The sequence below is a fragment of the Crotalus tigris genome, unplaced genomic scaffold (assembly GCF_016545835.1).
Source record: "Crotalus tigris isolate CLP2741 ecotype Arizona unplaced genomic scaffold, ASM1654583v1 scf7180000021196.354758, whole genome shotgun sequence".
Lineage (NCBI taxonomy): Eukaryota > Metazoa > Chordata > Lepidosauria > Squamata > Viperidae > Crotalus > Crotalus tigris.
In genome coordinates this window covers 310,519-329,136 of record NW_024098392.1, presented here as the reverse complement: position 1 = coordinate 329,136, position 18,618 = coordinate 310,519, and the positions used below count along the sequence as shown (strand labels likewise).

The window sequence follows — 18,618 nt, the reverse complement described above, 5'->3', positions numbered from 1 at the left end:
AGCTGGCCCAGCCCAAGGGAAGTAACGCACCCGCCGGGCCCCACGCGCGCCAGCAACCCTCCCTGCGCCTGCTGGCCTCCCACCTCCCATCCCTGGCCCTCTTTTATTTACATTTTTAGTAGTTGCTCAGCAGGGAGGAGTGGAAGCTTCCAGACAGCTCGCCTTCGCTGCAGACAATGTGCAGCACCGTTTGCAGACTGGGACTTTTGGCAGGCTCAGCAGGGCAGAGACAGCCTGGACAATTCCTATTGGCTTTTGAAAGCCAATAGAATTAGACTCTATTCAAGAGACTCTGTTCTATTGGCTTTCAAAAGCCAATAGAATAAAAGGGAGTAGCATAGCTAAGGAAAAGGGGGAAAAAAATGGTGAACTGCATTGTTTGGTGACCCCCATGAAATGGTCTTTTGACCGCAAATGGGGTCCCGACCCACAGGTTGAGAACCGCTGAGCTAGATTCTCATTCACATCCCACCTCCCAGCATCATCTAACTCTAAAAACAAAAGGGGAAAAATGGCTACATTTCCATCTGGTGTCAACGCCAAAACATCCGATGTTAGCCACGTTGACAACAACAGGCAGTCCTCAACCTGTGGCCACAATTGAGCCCAGCATTTCTGTCGCTAAGCGAGACATTGGTTATGTGAATGTCACCCTATTTTTACCACCTTTACTCGCCAGACTTGTTAAGGGAATCGCCACGCTTCATAAAGTGATTCTCACACACACAGTTGTGAAAGTGAATCCGACTTTCTCGTTGACTTTGCTTATTAGAAAGTCACAAACGATCACATCACACACACACACAAACATATACCCACGGGATTCTGCAACCGTCATAAATATGAGTCAGTTTCCCGGCATCTGAATTTTGATCACGTGATCCTGGGGATACTGCAATGGCCGTAAGTCTGAAAACCGGTCGTAAGTCCCTTTTTTCCAGTGCCGTTGTAACTTTGAACAGTCACTAAACGGATGGTTGTAAGTCAAGGACTAGCTGTCCTGAGAATAGTCACTCTTTTTTTTTTTTATTAAAAGTTTTATAAGTTTTACAAAAAAAAACAAAACAATACAAAGACAAAAAAACATATACAAAGAGAAAACTAACATTACACAACAAACCCTCCCTTCCCCAACCTCCCCCAAACACCCCCCCTTCCCCCCCCCGAGCTTCCCAGAGCAGAATATAGGCTTAATTAAAAAACAATTAGAAAAATTATATTTTGAAATATATATGTATATATATATAAAAATAAAAATTAAGAAAAAGCTATATAATATTTTTTAATATCCATTTTAAACTGTATAAATTTTATCCATTTATCCCAAACAGCAAGAAATTTCTCTTGCGTTTGTTGCTTTAAAAAAGCCGAAATCTTTGCCATTTCCGCCAAATAGGACACTTTAAGAAACCATTCCTGCAGTGTAGGCAAAGATTCCTTCTTCCAATATTGTCCAACTAGCAGCCTCGCGGCTGTAATCAAATTTAGCATCAATATAACCTCCTTTGTATCACAATCAATAACTATACCCAACAAAAATAATTGCGGAGTAAATTTTACCCTCCTTTTAAAAATTCTCTGGATATTCCACCATATCTTAATCCAAAATGCTTTTATCTCTCTACACGACCACCAAATATGATAATAAGTAGCATCCATACATCCACATCTCCAACATTTAGGTTGTAGGTCAGGGTACATAAGAGACATTTTTTGTGGATCAAGGTGCCATCTATAAAACATTTTATAAAAATTCTCCCTTAGATTCTGTGCTTGTGTAAATTTGACATTTCTCACCCAGATAGTTTCCCAGGTGTCCAATGGAACTGGCTCACCAAAATTCTGCGCCCATCTGATCATACAATCTTTAATTAGTTCCGTTTCTGAGTCCAATTCAACTAAAACCCCATAAATTCTCTTAATGTGGGTTTGTCTTTGATCTTTCACTTGCTTAATAAGATTTTCATCTTCTCTAAGAAAACCCACCTTACAATCCACCTTCCATCTATCTGCTAGTTGCCTGTATTGGAACCAAGAATAAATAATATTTTCTTGTGCTAACTCTTCCCGTGATTTTAACTGCCAGTTTTGTCCATCCCACCTAAGTAACTGTCTATAAGACACCATATCCATTTTAGCACCTCTTTTTATTCCTTCTATCGCATGCCAAGGTATAGCCCATAATGGTACTTTGAAATCACTTTTATAATATTTTCTCCAAGTCCTAAGTAAAGAAATTCTTAAAATATGAGATTTAAAAACCCAATCCATCTTTTTGTTAAATATTAAATAGGCATGCCACCCAAAAAGTAAGTCCCATCCCTCAAGATAAAGTATCTCAGGATTTGTCAAATTTACCCAGTCACTAATTAGTGTTAAAACCACCGCATCATAATATAATTTCAAATTCGGTACCTTGAGTCCACCCCTCTCACGGAAGTCTTGCATAATTTTAAACTTGACCCTTGGCTTTTTCCCTGCCCAAATAAATTTATTAAGACCTTTCTGCCATTCACTTAGATTAATCTCATTCTTCAAAATCGGTAACATTTGAAACAAAAAAAGAAACTTGGGTAGAATATTCATTTTTATCACTGCAATTCTTCCCATGAGGGATAATTGCAACTTCTCCCAATTCTTCAAATCATTCTGTACCCTAACCCACAACCTTTCATAATTATTTTTAAATAGTTTTGCATTAGAAATAGATAACATCACCCCCAAATATTTTACCTTATTAACAATTTCAAAACCCGTCGAGTTAGCCAAAGTCTGCTTCTCCTGACTAGTCATATTTTTAGGTAGAATTTTAGTCTTATTAACATTAATCTTGAAACCCGAGACCAAACCATAATAATGAATCAACTGTAATAGCTTTACTGCAGAATGAACAGGTTGCGACAAAGTAACAACCAAGTCGTCCGCGAAGGCTCTTAACTTATATTCTTTTTTGTTAACTTCTATTCCTTTAATTTCCTGCGACTCTCGAATTTTAATCAACAATATTTCCAATGTTAAAACAAACAACAGTGGTGATAATGGACACCCCTGCCTAGTACCTTTCTCTATTATAAAAACCTCTGACAAACCTCCATTAACAATAAGTTGCGCCGTTTGTTTTTGATATATTACCGTAAGGGCTTGTAATATCTTTTCACCAAAATTCATCTCTTCCATTACTCTTAACATGAAATGCCAATTCAATTGATCAAATGTTTTTTCGGCATCTAAAAATATCAGCCCTGCAGAGACTTGGTTGTTCTTATCTAAATATTCTAATACATTAATGATTTGTCTAACATTATTTTTCATGTACCTTCCAGTTATAAACCCAGATTGATCTTTATGCACAAGGTAAGGCACAACCCTCATAAACCTGTTTACCAAAATTTTAACAAATATCTTATAATCCACATTTAAAAGAGATATGGGTCTGTAATTCTTTGGTAAAGTAAGATCTTGATCCTCCTTTGGAATCAGTGATATAAAGGCACTACGCCATGAAGGAGGGATCTCTGAACCCTGTAAAATACCATTAAAAAGATCACCTAATGGTTGGATCATCTCCATTAAAGCTTTATAATAAACAGCTGTTAACCCATCCGTACCCGGTGCTTTCCCTGATTTCAATTGTTGAATTGCTGACACAATTTCCTCCTTAGTAATTATCCCATTAATTTCATGTTTCTGATCCTCTGTCAATCTAGGGAAATTAACCTCACTTAGATATTTATTTATATCTAGAATTTGCACATTAGTAGATTTATATAACTTTTGATAATAGTCCAAAAAGGATTTCTTGATCCATTCCTTCTGAGAAACTAATTTACCCTTATAGTTTATTTTCTCTATTATTCTCTGTCTCTGTTTCTTTCTTAATTGATAAGCCAACCATCTCCCTGGCTTATTGGCATTACAAAATGTATTTTGTTTCATAAACAACAAGTTAGTTGCAGCTTGATCTGCTAACAACATATTAAATTGTGACCTTAGTAACTTTAGAGATTCTTTGATACTTTCATCAGAAGGATTTAAAATCAAGGACTTTTCTTTTAATTTAATTTCATCTTCCAATTCTTTATGTTTCTGAATCTGCTTTCGCTTATAACAGTTATTCATTTTTATCAAAACACCACGCATAAATGCTTTACCTGCATCCCATACCATTGACATTGAAGTCCCCTTATACATATTCAAAACAAAATAATCCTTTAAACACTCCTTTAACTTTTGAACATTCTTCTCTTGTCTAAACAAATTTTCATTCACTCTCCAGGATCTTCTCTCCTCTTTTTCTTGAGTCAACTCCAGCCAAACTGGACTATGATCCGTCAACGATCTAGGAAAAATCTTTACATTCTTTACTCTATTGTACAAGTCCGTTGTAATAAAAAAAAAATCAATTCTTGAAAAGGATTGGTGTCTATCAGAAAAAAAAGTGAAATCTCTCTCCTCTTGGTTACATTCCCGCCAATAGTCCCTTAATTCCCAGTCCTCCTTCATATCAAAAAAGGCTTTAGGTAATTTTGCTTGTTTAAAAAAGGGAGAAGAACCTTTCTTATCCCTTTGTGTATCTAAGACACCATTCCAATCACCCATTAATATCACGGATCTATAGTCCAGCAATGTTATTTTTTGATGTAACAACTTATAAAATTGTTCCTGTTGCTGATTTGGTGCATAGAGTCCCACTATGAGTACTTTCTTGCCATATAAACCAAGTTCAATCATCACATATCTTCCCTGGGGATCTGATTCCACCAGACAAGCTGGTAGATTTTGCTTAACATAAATAACAACTCCCCCCTTTTTCCCAGGAGCAGAAGATACAAAGTGAGATCCCAAACGAGCATTAACTAAATATTTCTGATCCTTAAGTAAAATATGAGTTTCCTGTAAGCAAATAACATCATTGTTGTGTTGCTTCAAATAGTAAAAGATTTTTTTCCTTTTCTGAGGAGAATTCAATCCATTAACATTCCAGGTCAGAAACTTTGCCATCACCCTTGGCCCGCAGCCTGGAGAAGACACCTTCAAGATCTGCCATTGCTGCATGTGTTGCATAACTCTTGGGTCTTGCTCCTCCCACCGGCGATGATGCACTTTCAGAAGAAGTTTCTTTAGCTTCTTTCTTACGTTGCTCCTTCTCTTTACGTCTATAAGCTGCACGAGTCATTCTCTGCTCTTTAACCTCCGTTTGGTGTTGCCATTCAGCTTGCATCATCCCAGCAGAAACCAAACCTAATGCCTCAGATTGCTGCTCCGCCTCTTTACCACTCGAGGATTTCTGAACAGGTAAAATTGAGCCTGCACCCAGGACCGTATTATAAAACTCTCTAGCTTTATCAACCGTATTCAATCTGTAACGTGTCCCCGCATGGCTCAAGACAATACCCATCGGGATTTCCCATCTAAATGGCATCAATCTAGCTTTAAGCTCATTAGCTAGGAAAGCAAATCTTTCCTGCTTCTTAGAATTTTTGATGGGATTTCCTTTAAGATGATGACATCTTGGGCAGCAATCTGGAATCTTTTATTATAAAAAGCTTGTATAATCTCATTACGCAGAGACTTCTTTGTAAAATAAATCACCACATCTCTAGGCAAATTCTTCTGCTTAGCAATCCAAAAGTTAAGTCTATAAATTTTTTCCACTTCTCTGCGTAATTCTCCTTTATCCATATTCAAAACCACAGCTAAATCAGTAAGGACCACCTCCATCAAATCTTGATTCATATCTTCCTTGAGGCCTCTGATCCTCAAAGCGTACTCCATCTGTCTGTACTGAAACATCAGAATATCTTCTTGTGAAGTCTCCACCTTCCTTTCCACATCTTGAATTTTATCATCAAAAGAATCAACTTTATCTTCGACTTCCTCCAGTCTTGCATCCAGCTTCACCACCACCGTAGCCAGGCCTGAGACTGCTGCAAGTATATCTTGTCGCAAAATATTGTTATTATCTTCCAATTGACCCTTTATCCCACTTATCTCTTCTTTAAAGTCAGATTTAATGTCTGATTTAATCTGTATAGCAAATTGCTTCATTTCCTCTCTCATTTGAGCTACAGCATCTCCCATTATGCCTCTAACCTCTTGTGCTGAAAATCCTGGCAAAGGAGGAGAGGGTGGTGGCTGAGCCGGTGGTGCATGTTTAGATTGTTGTTGTGGTTGTGCAGTAGAGGTTATAGGAGAAGAAACCACCTTGGATGTTGTAGAAGGCGGCTGTCTCTTTGAAGCCATTTTAAATAACCCAGTTCTCACTTCCCTTTCCCCCAAGAAAAAAAGGAGGGGGAGAGAGAAAAAAAGTTTTTTTAAAAGAGACAGCAAAAGCACTATAGTCCTTAAAAATCCAGAGAGAAAAAAAACCAAAAAAAATCAAGAGAAGAAATTCAATACCAAAAGCAAAAACAAAATCCAATCCTTAAAGAAAGAAAGTAAAACAAAAGACAAGGAAAAAAAACTCCGACACTTTCAAAGCGCCATCTTAATTCCTTTCTCCATACTAATAAAAAGAACAAAGGAGAAATAATCAAAACTAAATAAGAAAAAAATAAAAGCCTAAATTATATAAAAAAATCCTTTAAACCACTCTGTCCGTTATAAAAACTACTCACCAATACGCTATAAGCACGGAGATAGAAGCGGCGGTTTCTTTTGCTTCCTAGGAAGCAAAAACAGCTGGGAGGCGGAGATCAGCAGGAGCTCCGAGGGAACACTCCATTCACCCCCTCTAGGAAAAAATCCAGAGGGAGTTCAGGGGTTCTACCTCTACTCCTGCATTCTCTGTCCCTTCCCTTTGCCCGGGAAGGGAATTCCGAGCCGCGGGCCAGCTGATACACGCTGCGCTCCGCGGTTCTGACACCTTCCCAGCTGGACGGCTACAAAGTAGCCGCCATCGCCGTCGCCTCGTACCGGAAGCCAGCCGAGAATGGTCACTCTTGATGATGACCTGTGGTGATGACCTGGGGCGATTTTCTCCATCTGGATTTTGTCCTTGATCTCTTGGTAACTTTCAACACTACCAAGTATGGTATCCTTCTGGACTGGCTCAAAGGCAGGGGTCCTCAAACTTGGCCCTTTTATGACTTGTGGACGTCAACTCCCAGAATTCCTCTGCCAGGCACGCCGCCTGAGGAATTCTGGGAGTTGAAGTCCACAAGTCACAAAAGGGCCAGGTTTGAGGACCCTTGCCTTAACATTTTATTTATTTATATTTATTTATTACACCCATCTCCCTTACAAGGTAACTGTGTGGCTTACAAGCGAGCATCGCTCATGGTTTATCGTCATGCCAACAAATTGCAACAAGCCTTCTTCCCTTATATGTGAACGTCAGCCCCTTGTCCTCTTTTATTGCAGTCAGAAAGTTTTGGAAGCTGTAATTTCCACTTGAGGGTAGCCACAGTCAAACCCCTAGACAAAATACGCCTGATCTGAAGGACTGTTTGGCGTAACTGCTCGGTTCCCTAGAACCGCATGTTCCGAATCTACCCTGTTTCACCAAAGCTCAACGTAGCTACCATTTATGACTTGTACCAGACAATGCTCTGTGGGTAGGGTGGAGTGTAGTCTGGATTCCCAGGAGGGAGGGGGGCTACATTCCGGAGGATCAAGAGATAGCAGAGTTTAAAGAGTTCACGTTGCAAGCATTCCGCTTTAGTTTGGCAAGAGTCTGTCTGTAGGTGAGGGGCAATAAACGGAACCGCTTAGAAGTAACTGTATCTGCCTTGGTTTTTGGAGCTGAGTAAGTGGGTAATTTACAATGGAAGCAGAAGCTTTCCCTGGCCCGTTTGCTGTTTTCCTGCGAGAATGTGTAGAACTGCCATTTGGTAACAAAAAAGGCAAAACACTGCTGAATGATTTAAGTTAACAAGAACCAGTTTGGCCTAGCGGTTAAGGCATCAGGCTAGAAACTGGGAGACGTTGAGTTCCAGTTTGGCCGGAGCCACTAAAGCCAGCTGGGGAGCAAACCACCAGGTGATGACGAGTTCTAGTCCCGCCTTAGACATGAAAGTTGGCTATGGGGGACTTCGGGCCAATCACTAGGTGATAATGAGTTCTAGTTCTGCCTTAGGCATGAAAGCCAGCTAGATGACTTTGGGCCAACCACCAGGAGATGGTGAGTTCTAGTCCCGCCTTAGGCAGGAAAGCCAGCCAGATGTCTTTGGGCCAATCACCAGGAGACGGTGAGTTCTAGTCCCGCCTTAGGCATGAAAGCCAACTGTGTGACCTTGGGCCAGTTATTCCCTCTTAGTCCAATTTTCCTCACAGGTTTGTCATTGTCAGGAAACTAGGAGGAGGAAGGTATGGTCACCACCTTGCGTTATTTATAAAAAAATAAAGGGAGGGATATAAAATAAATAACACGCCCAACAATCAATAAAGTAGCTTCACATAGCACTATGAGACAGAGCAGTTCTCCAGCACAGGAGATGGAGAATCCACCAATGGGTTAGCTCTGTCTTCCTGCTCATTAGACCAAGTCAGCCAAACTTGCCACGCCCGTCCTGGGCTAGGACACACCCAGTCTTGACTTGGTCTTCAGCTCAAACAGACGTGGCAATCTTGGCTGCCAGCAGGCAGGCAATATTGAGCTTACTTTGTTGGATTCTCCCTTGCTCCATCTCCGTGCTGAGAAAAGGCGTTCAGGTAAGACAACGCTCCTTTTCTCATCTGTGGTAGCACAAGCTGTGGAACCATCAGTGTATTGTTGTTTTTTTTACACCATGATTTATGGTGCACGCTGGGTTTTACGTTTTTCCTCCGAGATGTTTAGAACGTGCTTATGATCCCTGACCTATTCAGACAGCTGCAAATGAGAGCTACGTGCTCCATGATCCGGAAAACATCTGGAGCCGTTGCTGGGGCTGTCATTTCTGGGGGGGGGGGAGAATGTCCAGGAGCTGAGAGTTTTCTTCTTATTGCTGAATCCCCCAGGCTTCCTGGCGAAGTAAAGTTCGATGGGCTGGCACCCGAACTCGTGGCAGATGGCGGTACTCGTGCTACGACGACAGCGAAGGTTCCGGGAATGAAGAAGACTCTGAGGAAGAAGAAGAGGAGGAGGAGGAAGAGGAGGAGGAAGAGCCTGCGCCCGCGGAGGATGACGAACCGTGCAAGAAGTGTGGCCTTCCTAATCACCCAGAGCTAGTAGGTTGTTCTCTTTGAAAAGGATCAAATAAGGGGGGGGGGGAATAAAAAACAGATTTGCAGAACGGCACCAGAGAAATATTGCTGTATTATTTTTGGTCACCCATGCTTTTCCTTCCTTCCTTCCTTCCTTCCTTCCTTCCTTCCTTCCTTCCTTCCTTCCTTCCTTCCTTCTTTCTTTCCTTCCTTCTTTCCTTCCTTCCTTCCTTCCTTCCTTCCTTCCTTCCTTCCTTCCTTCCTTCCTTCCTTCTTTCTTTCTTTCTTTCTTTCTTTCTTTCTTTTTTATAAAGTTTTATTGATTATTTTTTTAACAGAATTCATTAGTAACCAACCAAAACGTGTCATCCGAGTATCTTATTCACTAATACAAATTAAATTCCTAACCCCTAAATCTTTTCTCTAACCGTTGATAAAATAGGTCCCAAGTTTGAAAATAGTTCCGTTTCTTCTTTTTTCTTTCCACCTTAAAGTAAGTCTGTCCATTTCCCCACAGTCTTAATATTTTTTTAAATTATTTCTTCTTCTGGTGGTAGTTCTTCGTTCTTCCAATATTGTGCAAATATAATTCTTGCCACATGTAAAATCGGCTATGTACTTTGCTTATCAAGTTTTTCTGGCATTATACCTAGTTAAAAAAAAAATCAGGTTTGTAGTCTATCTCTAACATTTTTTCTAACCAAGTGTGGATTTTTGCCCAATATCTCCTTGCTTTAACACATGTCCACTACATACGAATAATAAGTACCTGATTTGTGTTTACATTTCCAACATTTCTCTGACACATTTTTAAACATTTTTGCTAATCTTGTTGGTGGCAAGTGCCATCTATAGAACATTTTGTATAGGTCAGGGGTAGGCAACCCAAACCACTCAAAGAGCCACTTGGACCCGTTTCCCACCGAAAACAGAACACTGGGAGCCGCAAAACCCTTTTGATATCTAAAATGAAGATAACACTGCATATATCCTTTTTTTACCATATTATATGTGTGTGTATGTGTGTGTGTATCATAAAGGTAAAAAAGGATATATGCAGTGTTATCTTCATTTTAGATGTCAAAAGGTCTCTCTCTCTGTCTCTCCCTCTCTTTTTCTGCCTTTAGTCTGCCAGTCCTCTTCCCCCACTTACTTACTTTCTCTCTCTCTCCCTCTCTCCCTCTCTCTTTCTCCCCCCCCCCCTCTCTCCGATCTTCTGCTCACCTGGCAAACTGGCTTCAAGCTGTTCTCCAACAAGCTCAGGGGTAGGCAACCTTGGCTCTTTTATGACTCATAGACTTCAACTCCCAGAATTCCTGAGTCAGCATAGCTGGGCTAGCTAGCGCTCTTCTGCCCTTCCTGCTTCCTGCTTGAGATGCAGCCAAGGCAGGAGCCCCGCCCAGTAAGCTTGTCAGCTGATCGAATGGGGTGAGGCTACTCTCTTTTACACAGAAAGAGAGAGAGAAGGGAAACGCAAGTGCATTCTCTGTCTCTGTCTTTCTCTGCAAATGGCAGAGGAGGCTGGGAGCCACAGGGGAAGGCTCAAAGAGCCGCATGCGGCTCCGGAGCCGCAGGTTGCCGACCTGTGAACCAGACATACCCAATTCCAGCAACCATTCCTTATATGTTTTAGCCTCCTGTCCCCTGATCATCTTTGTTGCTCTTCTCTGTACTCTTTCTAGAGTCTCAACATCTTTTTTACATCGTGCTGCCCAAAACTGGATGCAGTATTCCAAGTGTGGCCTCACCAAGGCCTTGTAAAGTGGTATTAACACTTCATGTTGTTCTTGATTCTATCCCTCTGTTAAGTTTGAAAAGCAGTCATAAGTCACTTTTTTCAGTGCCGTTGCAGCTTTGAACAGACACTAAATCAATTGTTGTAAGTCTGAGGACTACCTGTAGAAGATCATATATTGCCCATTGTTAGATCTTCTGTAGGCCACAGGGAATTAACTGAGAGTTGTAAACACACCTGGCTTGATTCAGCAATTTTTTTTTTTCAGATTCCACAGCCATTCAGCCAATGAATTATTCAGGCCTTCAGCTGCCTTTGATCAAGCTTAGGCGGTGGTTAAAAGAGCTGAATTTTGTCTGTTATTTCTATTGTCCCTCTCCCCTTTTGTGAGCCAGAGTAACAGTTGGGTTCTTTACAGTATCTTGCTTTTTGAAACATATGGAAGCAAGAGGCATCTTGGATTAAATTAAAAAAAAATAATCCATATCAGGCTGACGGTTTGATTTGTTCCGCAGATTCTTTTATGCGATTCCTGTGACAGCGGCTATCACACGGCGTGTCTCCGGCCTCCGCTGATGATCATTCCAGATGGCGAATGGTTCTGCCCACCTTGTCAGCACGTGGGTTTTTTCTTTGGATTTGAATTTTTCCTTTTTCCCCACTCCTTTCTCTTTAGCATCATTTTGATGAAAAAAGACTCTGCTGAATTCCATTTGGGAATGTTAATAAACTTGGACAGTGGTACCAGCGGTACTCATCGTTAATTCGTTCCGGGAAGTGCGATGAGTACCAGATAAATTTTTCCCCTAAAGAATAATGTAGTGAGTCACAAGGCAGCCGACAACGACAGGTTCTAGCTTCTGTGTTGACTGCCAAACAAACCGGGACAAATGACGGCAGAAAATGACTTAGTGGGTCCATCATGTCTGCCCTTTTGAGTTTTTTGTTTTCATTTTAACATATTTATTTATTGTTCATTGCACTGTCAGCCAGATGTTTAGAATAGAATAGAACAGAGCAGAACAATAGAATAGAACAGGAAGGAATAGGATAGAACAGGAATAGAGTAGAATAGAATAGAACAGAACAGAACAGAATAACGAGAAGGAATAGGATAGGAGTAGAGTAGAATGGAATGGAACGGAACAGAATAATAGGAAGGGATAGGGTAGAGTAGACTAGAAATAGAGTAGAGTAGAATAGAATTATAATAGAAGAGAACAGAACTGGAAGAAATAGGATAGGTTAGGAATAGAGTAGAATAGAATAGAACAGAACAGAACAACAGGAAGGAATAGGATAGGAGTACAGTAGAGTAGAATGGAATGGAACAGAACGAAACGGAACGCAACAGAACAACAGAATAACAGGAAGGGATAGGATAGAGTAGAAATAGAATAGAATAGAATAGAATAGAATAGAATAGAATAATAGACTAGACTAGAATAGAATAGAATAGAATAGAATAGAATAGAATAATAACTTTATCACTTTGAATGTACACTAATCGGCATACGTTAAAATGAAATTTTGTTGCATACAGCTCTCAAAGGGTCACCACCTCCAATATACAGTACATAAATATGACATAAATAAATACATAATTATGCATATACCCACATATATGACAGAAGACAACACAATCTAATTCGGATTATGTATACATGTGCATGGAGAGAAAACGAATCTTATGCGTTTACCAGACAGACGGCATAGGGCAGAGATCACCAACCTTTTCATGCTGGTAGCCCAGAGAAAAAGGGAGCAGCTGGGAAATTTGCATCCAAGCATATGCGTGCGGAAACGGGGCCGTGCGCACTTAACACAGGGCTAGCAGCCCTGTTCGCGAAGGCGTGCAGGGGCTAGCTGCCGCTGCTAGCCCTTGCGTGAATGCGCAAAGGAGCCGTGTAACCTGCGTGTACACTAGCCACCCTGTTTGTGCAGGCACGCAGGTGCTAGCCGCCACTGCTGGCCTCGCACGCAGGCGCAAAAGGGTCTGCGGGCGCTAGTGTGAGTGGGGGTGGCCAGCTTGTCCCGTAGCCTGATGGCCAGTAGGTGGGCCGCGGCCCATAGGTTGGGGACCCCTGGCATAGGAAACAAAACTATTACATAATCATGCAATTCTGCTAGAAATACTTTAGACTGGATTTGGCATTTTGGTCCGCCTATTGAGTCTTACCCAAGGCCCTGGATAATTTTAATTTTTATTCTATAATTTCTGTCAGATGATGGACATGTTATCTATCCGAAGCTTTTTTAAACTCATTTTCTGGTGATTGACCCCACTACCTCTGCTGGAAGTTGGTTTCAAGCTTCCACAACTCTTTCTGTGAAGTCATCCCTTACTCCCGTGACTTTCAAATTTCCTTCCTGTCAGTTTTGAGGTTAGCCCTCCCTTGTTCTTGATTTTTGCTTCATATGCTGCCTTTTAGAACTTTCCGATGCAAAAGTCCCCGTTCTTTTTTAATAGACCTGCATCTTCCAGGCAGCATAGGCTGGGCTTTTCCAGCATAACACCTTTGATATCTAAGTACACAGTCAAGTCCTTGACTTAACGACCGACACGAAGCCTGTCCATTGGGTTACGACGATTGCAAAGCATCGTGACACCATTTTGATTTTGCAGCCATTTATTTATTTATTCATTTATTTGCATTAAGTCATTAAGCAAATCACCCTGGTTGTTAAATGAATCTGCGATCATTCTGTTCGTTATGGGACAGTTTTGCCGAAAACTGTAGGGAAAACAGCGTGGGTTTTTTTTTTTTCATCCAAATTTTGTAAATAGCAATTCCATAACTGCAGGGATGCTGCAAACAGCCATAAATGTGGGCCGGCAGCCAAGTTTTCAAAACGCAGTCATGTGACCATGGAGGACGCAGTCGGAATTTCGGAACTGGATCATAAGTACCTTTCACAGGTACTTACAATTTCAGGTTGTCACTAAGCAAACGGTTTAAATATAGGTAGTCCTTGACTTACGGCCACAATTGAGCCCCAAATTTACATTGTTAAGCGAGACATTCAAGTGAGTTTTGCCCCATTTTACGACCTTTTTTTTTTGACACAGCTCCTAAGTGAATCACTGCAGTTGTGAAGTTAGTAACAAGTCAGTAATATTTCTAAATTTATTTGTCCTTAATATATTCAGGTAAATTGGAAGCAGCTACTGATTCAAATAAGAACGTTTTTCTCATGTCCTGGGGGCAAATTGCCTCTATATTAATCATGATTAATCTTGGATTCCTTACCAGCCACAATTAGGTCTCCTTTGATGAAAGTTCTTGGCGCCTTCTGAGCTTTCCTTTATATCTTAAAACATTATTTCAAGAATAGAATAGAGCTGGAGGGGACCTTGGAGGTCTTCTAGTCCAGCCCCGTTCTCAAGCAGGAGAACCTATGCCATCTCGGGCAGGTGAATGTTTAGTCTCTTCTTAAAGAGACTTAAACATTATACATATGATAAGTTATTTTTATTATTATTATTGCTTGCCTAATCATCTGTTTCTCTGGAAGAGATAGTGCTTTCCAGGTTGCAAAACTCGGTCTAAAAATAAATTGAAAATTGCTGCACGCATGGGAGGCATTTCAAAATGTAGATATTTTATTTAGACTTTTCCAAAATTTCCCTATCTTTAGTTTGGCATTCAAAGCAATCCTTTCCTCTTAATACAGGTAGTCCTCGATTTTTGACCACAATGGAGTGCAGAATTTCTGTGGCTAGGCGAGATAGTTACTGAGTTTTTGCCCCATTTTGCGATGTTTCTTGCCACCGTTGTTAAGCGAGTCACTGCAGTTGCTAAATTAGAAACACAGTTGTTAAGTGAATCTGGCTTCCCCTATTGAATTTGCTTGTCAGAAAGTCGCAAAAGGGGATCACATGACCCCGGGGGACACTGCAACCGTCCTAAGTACATGTCAGTGGCCAAGCCTCTGAATTTTATTCACGTGACCGTGGGGATGCTGCAACAGTTGTAGCTGTGAAAAACAGTCCAAAGTCCCTTTTTCCAATGCCAGTGTAACTTCAAACGGTCACTAAATGAACGGGAACTAAATGAGGACTACCTGTATTGCTGTTAGTAGCTGTTAACATCGAACAGTGTTTGGGAACCAGCCTGCTAAGAAACTTTGACTACGCAAAGAGATTTTTGAATTATTGCTAATGTAATAGCGTTATTTTGTTTTAACCCCACAGAAATTGCTCTGCGAGAAGTTGGAAGAACAACTACAGGACCTGGATGTGGTCTTGAAAAAGAAAGAACGTGCAGAACGAAGGTATCACAATATTCATCGTATAATCCTAGTCAAATCGGTATAAATAGCTTGATTATACTTAAAAAAAAAAAAAAGGCATGTGTGTACTAGAGAGGTGTGAAATTTTGTGGGTTCAAACCCCGGACAGCCTGGAGAAACTCTAGAATTCTGTTCTTGCTTCAAAGGACTCCAGAACATTGCTTTTCCATCGGATCATGCTAAATCTCTTCCTGTTTGTATTGTTTTTCCTTTCCAAGGAAGGAACGCCTTGTCTACGTGGGCATTAGCATCGAGAATATCATTCCTCCGCGGGTAAGTGAAACGTATCTCTTGATTTCTTTTGAGTTAACGACCTATTGCTGAAAATAAGAGCCGAGGTGGCGCAGCAGTTAGAGTGCAGTACTGCAGGCCACTTTAGTTGACGGTGTTCAGCAGGTCAGCGGTTCAAATCTCACCGGCTCAAGGTTGACTCAGCCTTCCATCCTTCCGGGGTAGGTAAAATGAGGACCCAGATTGTTGGGGGCAATGTAAATATATATATATACATTGCTTACTGGTGAACAACGCTTAGAGAGTGCTTGCAGTTAAAGCGGTATATAAGTCTCATAAATAAAATAAAATAAATAAAATAAAAGCATAAAAATTTCTAGCAGAATTGGCACCATTCAATATCATACACGAGGAACAACGTACATACATGTGCTAATACAGCAGGATCCAACAAACCACAATTACAGCAGGAAACGGAAGAGAGGGAACACATCAGCAGAGCTTTCCCTTTATACAAAGGCTCTCAAAGAGACACAGACCCTGCTGAGTCATTCCCATCATTATCTCTTACATTACATAAGCTGGTTGGCTGTTAAACTATTACCTTGACATGCTTGGCAACTGACTCCGATTTGTGATGGTTGCAGAGTCACACGTGTGTGTGTGTGTGTGTGTGTGTGTGTGTGTGTGTGTGTGTGTGTGACGTGATCCCCTTTGGCAACCTACTGATTAGGAAAGTCAATGGGGAAGCCAGATTCACTTAACAACCGTGTGACTGACTTCACAACTGCAGCGAATCCCTTAACCACTGTGGCAAGGGAGATCGTAAAATGGGGCACCACAACCGGCTGGCTTAGGCAGTGGACATTTTAGGCTCCGTTGCGGTCATAAGTCGAGGACCACCTGGTATGTTTCTTTCCATTAACACAAGCAGGATCGAGGCTGAGCATAAAGGGTTGACGAGTAGAAGAAAGTTGTTGGGCGTTGGCCGCAACTGATGGTGTATTTGAAAGGCCTTCGTCTTTTCAACAGGAGCCTGAAATTCCAGAGCCGGTACATGAAAAGAAGAAAGACGCCAAAAAATCAAAGGCAAAGCTGCTTGAAAGGAGGTCAACCAGGCAGCGGAAGTGTATCAGTTACAGGTAAATTACGAATACAGGAGCCCATTTGAAGCTCAGGGTTGACCTGTAGGGTCCTTGGTGCTCTCTGAGCTGGGTGGTTTTCTTGCAGACCTTTCATGACCCAACTAGGAAACATCATCAGTGCTAGAAGGGAGTGGGGTTTGCAGGAGGGAGGAGAACTGTCTTTCTCTTTGTCTCTTTCTGTTTTTTTTTCTCTGACTCTGACTCTCTTTCTCTGACTCTTTGACTGTCTTTCTCTGTGTGTGTGTGTGACTCTTACTCTCTTTCTCTGACTCTTTGTCTTTCTGTGTGTGTGTGACTCTTACTCTTTCTCTGACTCTTTGATTGTCTTTCTCTGTGTGTGTATGTGACTCTTGCTCTCTTTCTCTGACTCTTTGACTGTCTTTCTCTATGTGTGTCTTTCTCTGACTCTTCTTTTTCTCTGTCTTTCTCTGTGTGTCTGTCTTTCTCTGACTTTTTGTCTTTCTCTGACTCTTTTTGTTTTTCTCTCTCTCTCTCTCTCTCTCTGACTGTCTTTTTCTCTTCTCTGTCTTTCTGTCTCTGTCTTTCTCTTTGTCTCTTTCTGTTTTTTTTCTGTCTCTGATTCTTACTCTCTTTCTCTGACTCTTTGACTGTCTTTCTGTGTGTGTGTGTGTGTGTTTCTCTGACTCTTCTTCTTTCTGTCTCTGTCTTTCTCTCTTTCTGTGACTTTCTGTCTTTCTCTGACTCTTTTTGTTTTTCTGTCTTTCTGTCTCTCTCTCTCTGTCTTTGTCTCTTTCTGTTTTTTTCTCTGTCTCTGACTCTTACTCTTTCTCTGACTCTTTGACTGTCTTTCTGTGTGTGTGTCTTTCTCTGATTCTTCTTTTTCTCTCTCTTTCTCTGTCTCTGTGTGTCTTTCTGTCTTCCTCTCTTTTTGTTTTTCTCTCTTTCTCTTTCTGTCTCTGTTTGTCTCTCTCTCTCTCTCTCTCTCTCTCTCTCTGTCTGCCTGTCTGTCTGTCTCTCTCTCTCCAACCCACCTCACAGAGTTGTTGAGGGGGAAAACAGGGCAGGTGTGTTTTTCACATCATCTTGGGTTGCACAAAATACAGATGGGATAGAAATCAAACAAGTAAATATGAGTTATATCCTGTTTTCGTGGAGAAGATCCTGTGGGGCCACTAAACCAAATTGCTAACAGGGCTGAGACCCACACTTGTCAACTTCCTCCTGAATTTTCCTATTTCTGCAGGTTTGATGAATTTGACGAGGCCATCGACGAAGCCATAGAAGACGACATCAAGGAGGCTGATGGAGGAGGTGAGCTTTTTTTGAGGGGAGGGGATTTGGATAGAGAAAGTTGTGGATGACTTGAGCAGCGGATGGTTATTCCGAATTTTGGCACGGCAGGTGACCGAATTTAGCTTGAGGGTTTTAGATGCTGTTACACTTCCAGGGCAGGAGAATTGTGTATTTGCTAAATGCAATAGTAATAGAATTTGGCTTTTGCCCTCTTCCTACTAAACCAGGGGTAGACAACCTCGGCTCTTTTATGACTTGTGGACTTCAACTCCCAGAATTCCTGAGCCAGCCAGGGGAAATGGAGAGGTTTCCAAGCTGAGCCATGCTGGCTCAGTAATTCTGGGAGTTGAAGTCCACGAGTCATAAAAGAGCCAAGGTTGCCTATCCCTGGCATAGGCTATATAAGAAGGCCTACAGCAGTTCATTGTTGCCACAAGCAGCGGATAGGAACTAAGCTAGGAGAGAAGCAACCTAGAACTAAGGAGGAATTTCCTGATAGTGGGAACAATTAATCAGCGGAACAACCTGCCTCCAGAAGTTGTGAATGTTCCAACACTGGAAGTTTTTAAGAAAAGACTGGACAGCCATTTGAAATGGTATGGGGCAGGGGTAGGCAACCTTGGCTCTTTTATGACTCGTGGACTTCAACTCCCAGAATTCCTGAGCCAGCCATGCTGAGGGGAAAGGGAGAGGTTTCCAAGCTAAGCCATGCTGGCTCAGGAATTCTGGGAGTCGAAGTCCACGAGTCACAAAAGAGCCAAGGTTGCCTACCCCTGGTATAGGGTCTCTGGCTTGAGCAGGGGGTTGGACTAGAAGACCTTCAAGGTCCCTTCC

At 41.5% G+C, this 18,618-nt stretch overlaps 1 protein-coding gene across 4 annotated transcripts in view; it reads left to right on the top strand.

The window, feature by feature from the left end:
- Window positions 1-18,618, top strand: part of RSF1 (remodeling and spacing factor 1) — a 41,080-nt gene that overhangs the window by 13,642 nt on the left and 8,820 nt on the right. For all 4 annotated transcript variants that reach the window (XM_039369674.1, XM_039369675.1, XM_039369676.1 and 1 more), the window contains exons 6-11: window positions 8,941-9,150; window positions 11,377-11,481; window positions 15,057-15,136; window positions 15,373-15,427; window positions 16,418-16,527; window positions 17,735-17,802. In XM_039369674.1, the coding sequence (XP_039225608.1) occupies window positions 8,941-9,150; window positions 11,377-11,481; window positions 15,057-15,136; window positions 15,373-15,427; window positions 16,418-16,527; window positions 17,735-17,802 (628 nt within the window). The remainder of the gene's footprint in view (window positions 1-8,940; window positions 9,151-11,376; window positions 11,482-15,056; window positions 15,137-15,372; window positions 15,428-16,417; window positions 16,528-17,734; window positions 17,803-18,618) is intronic.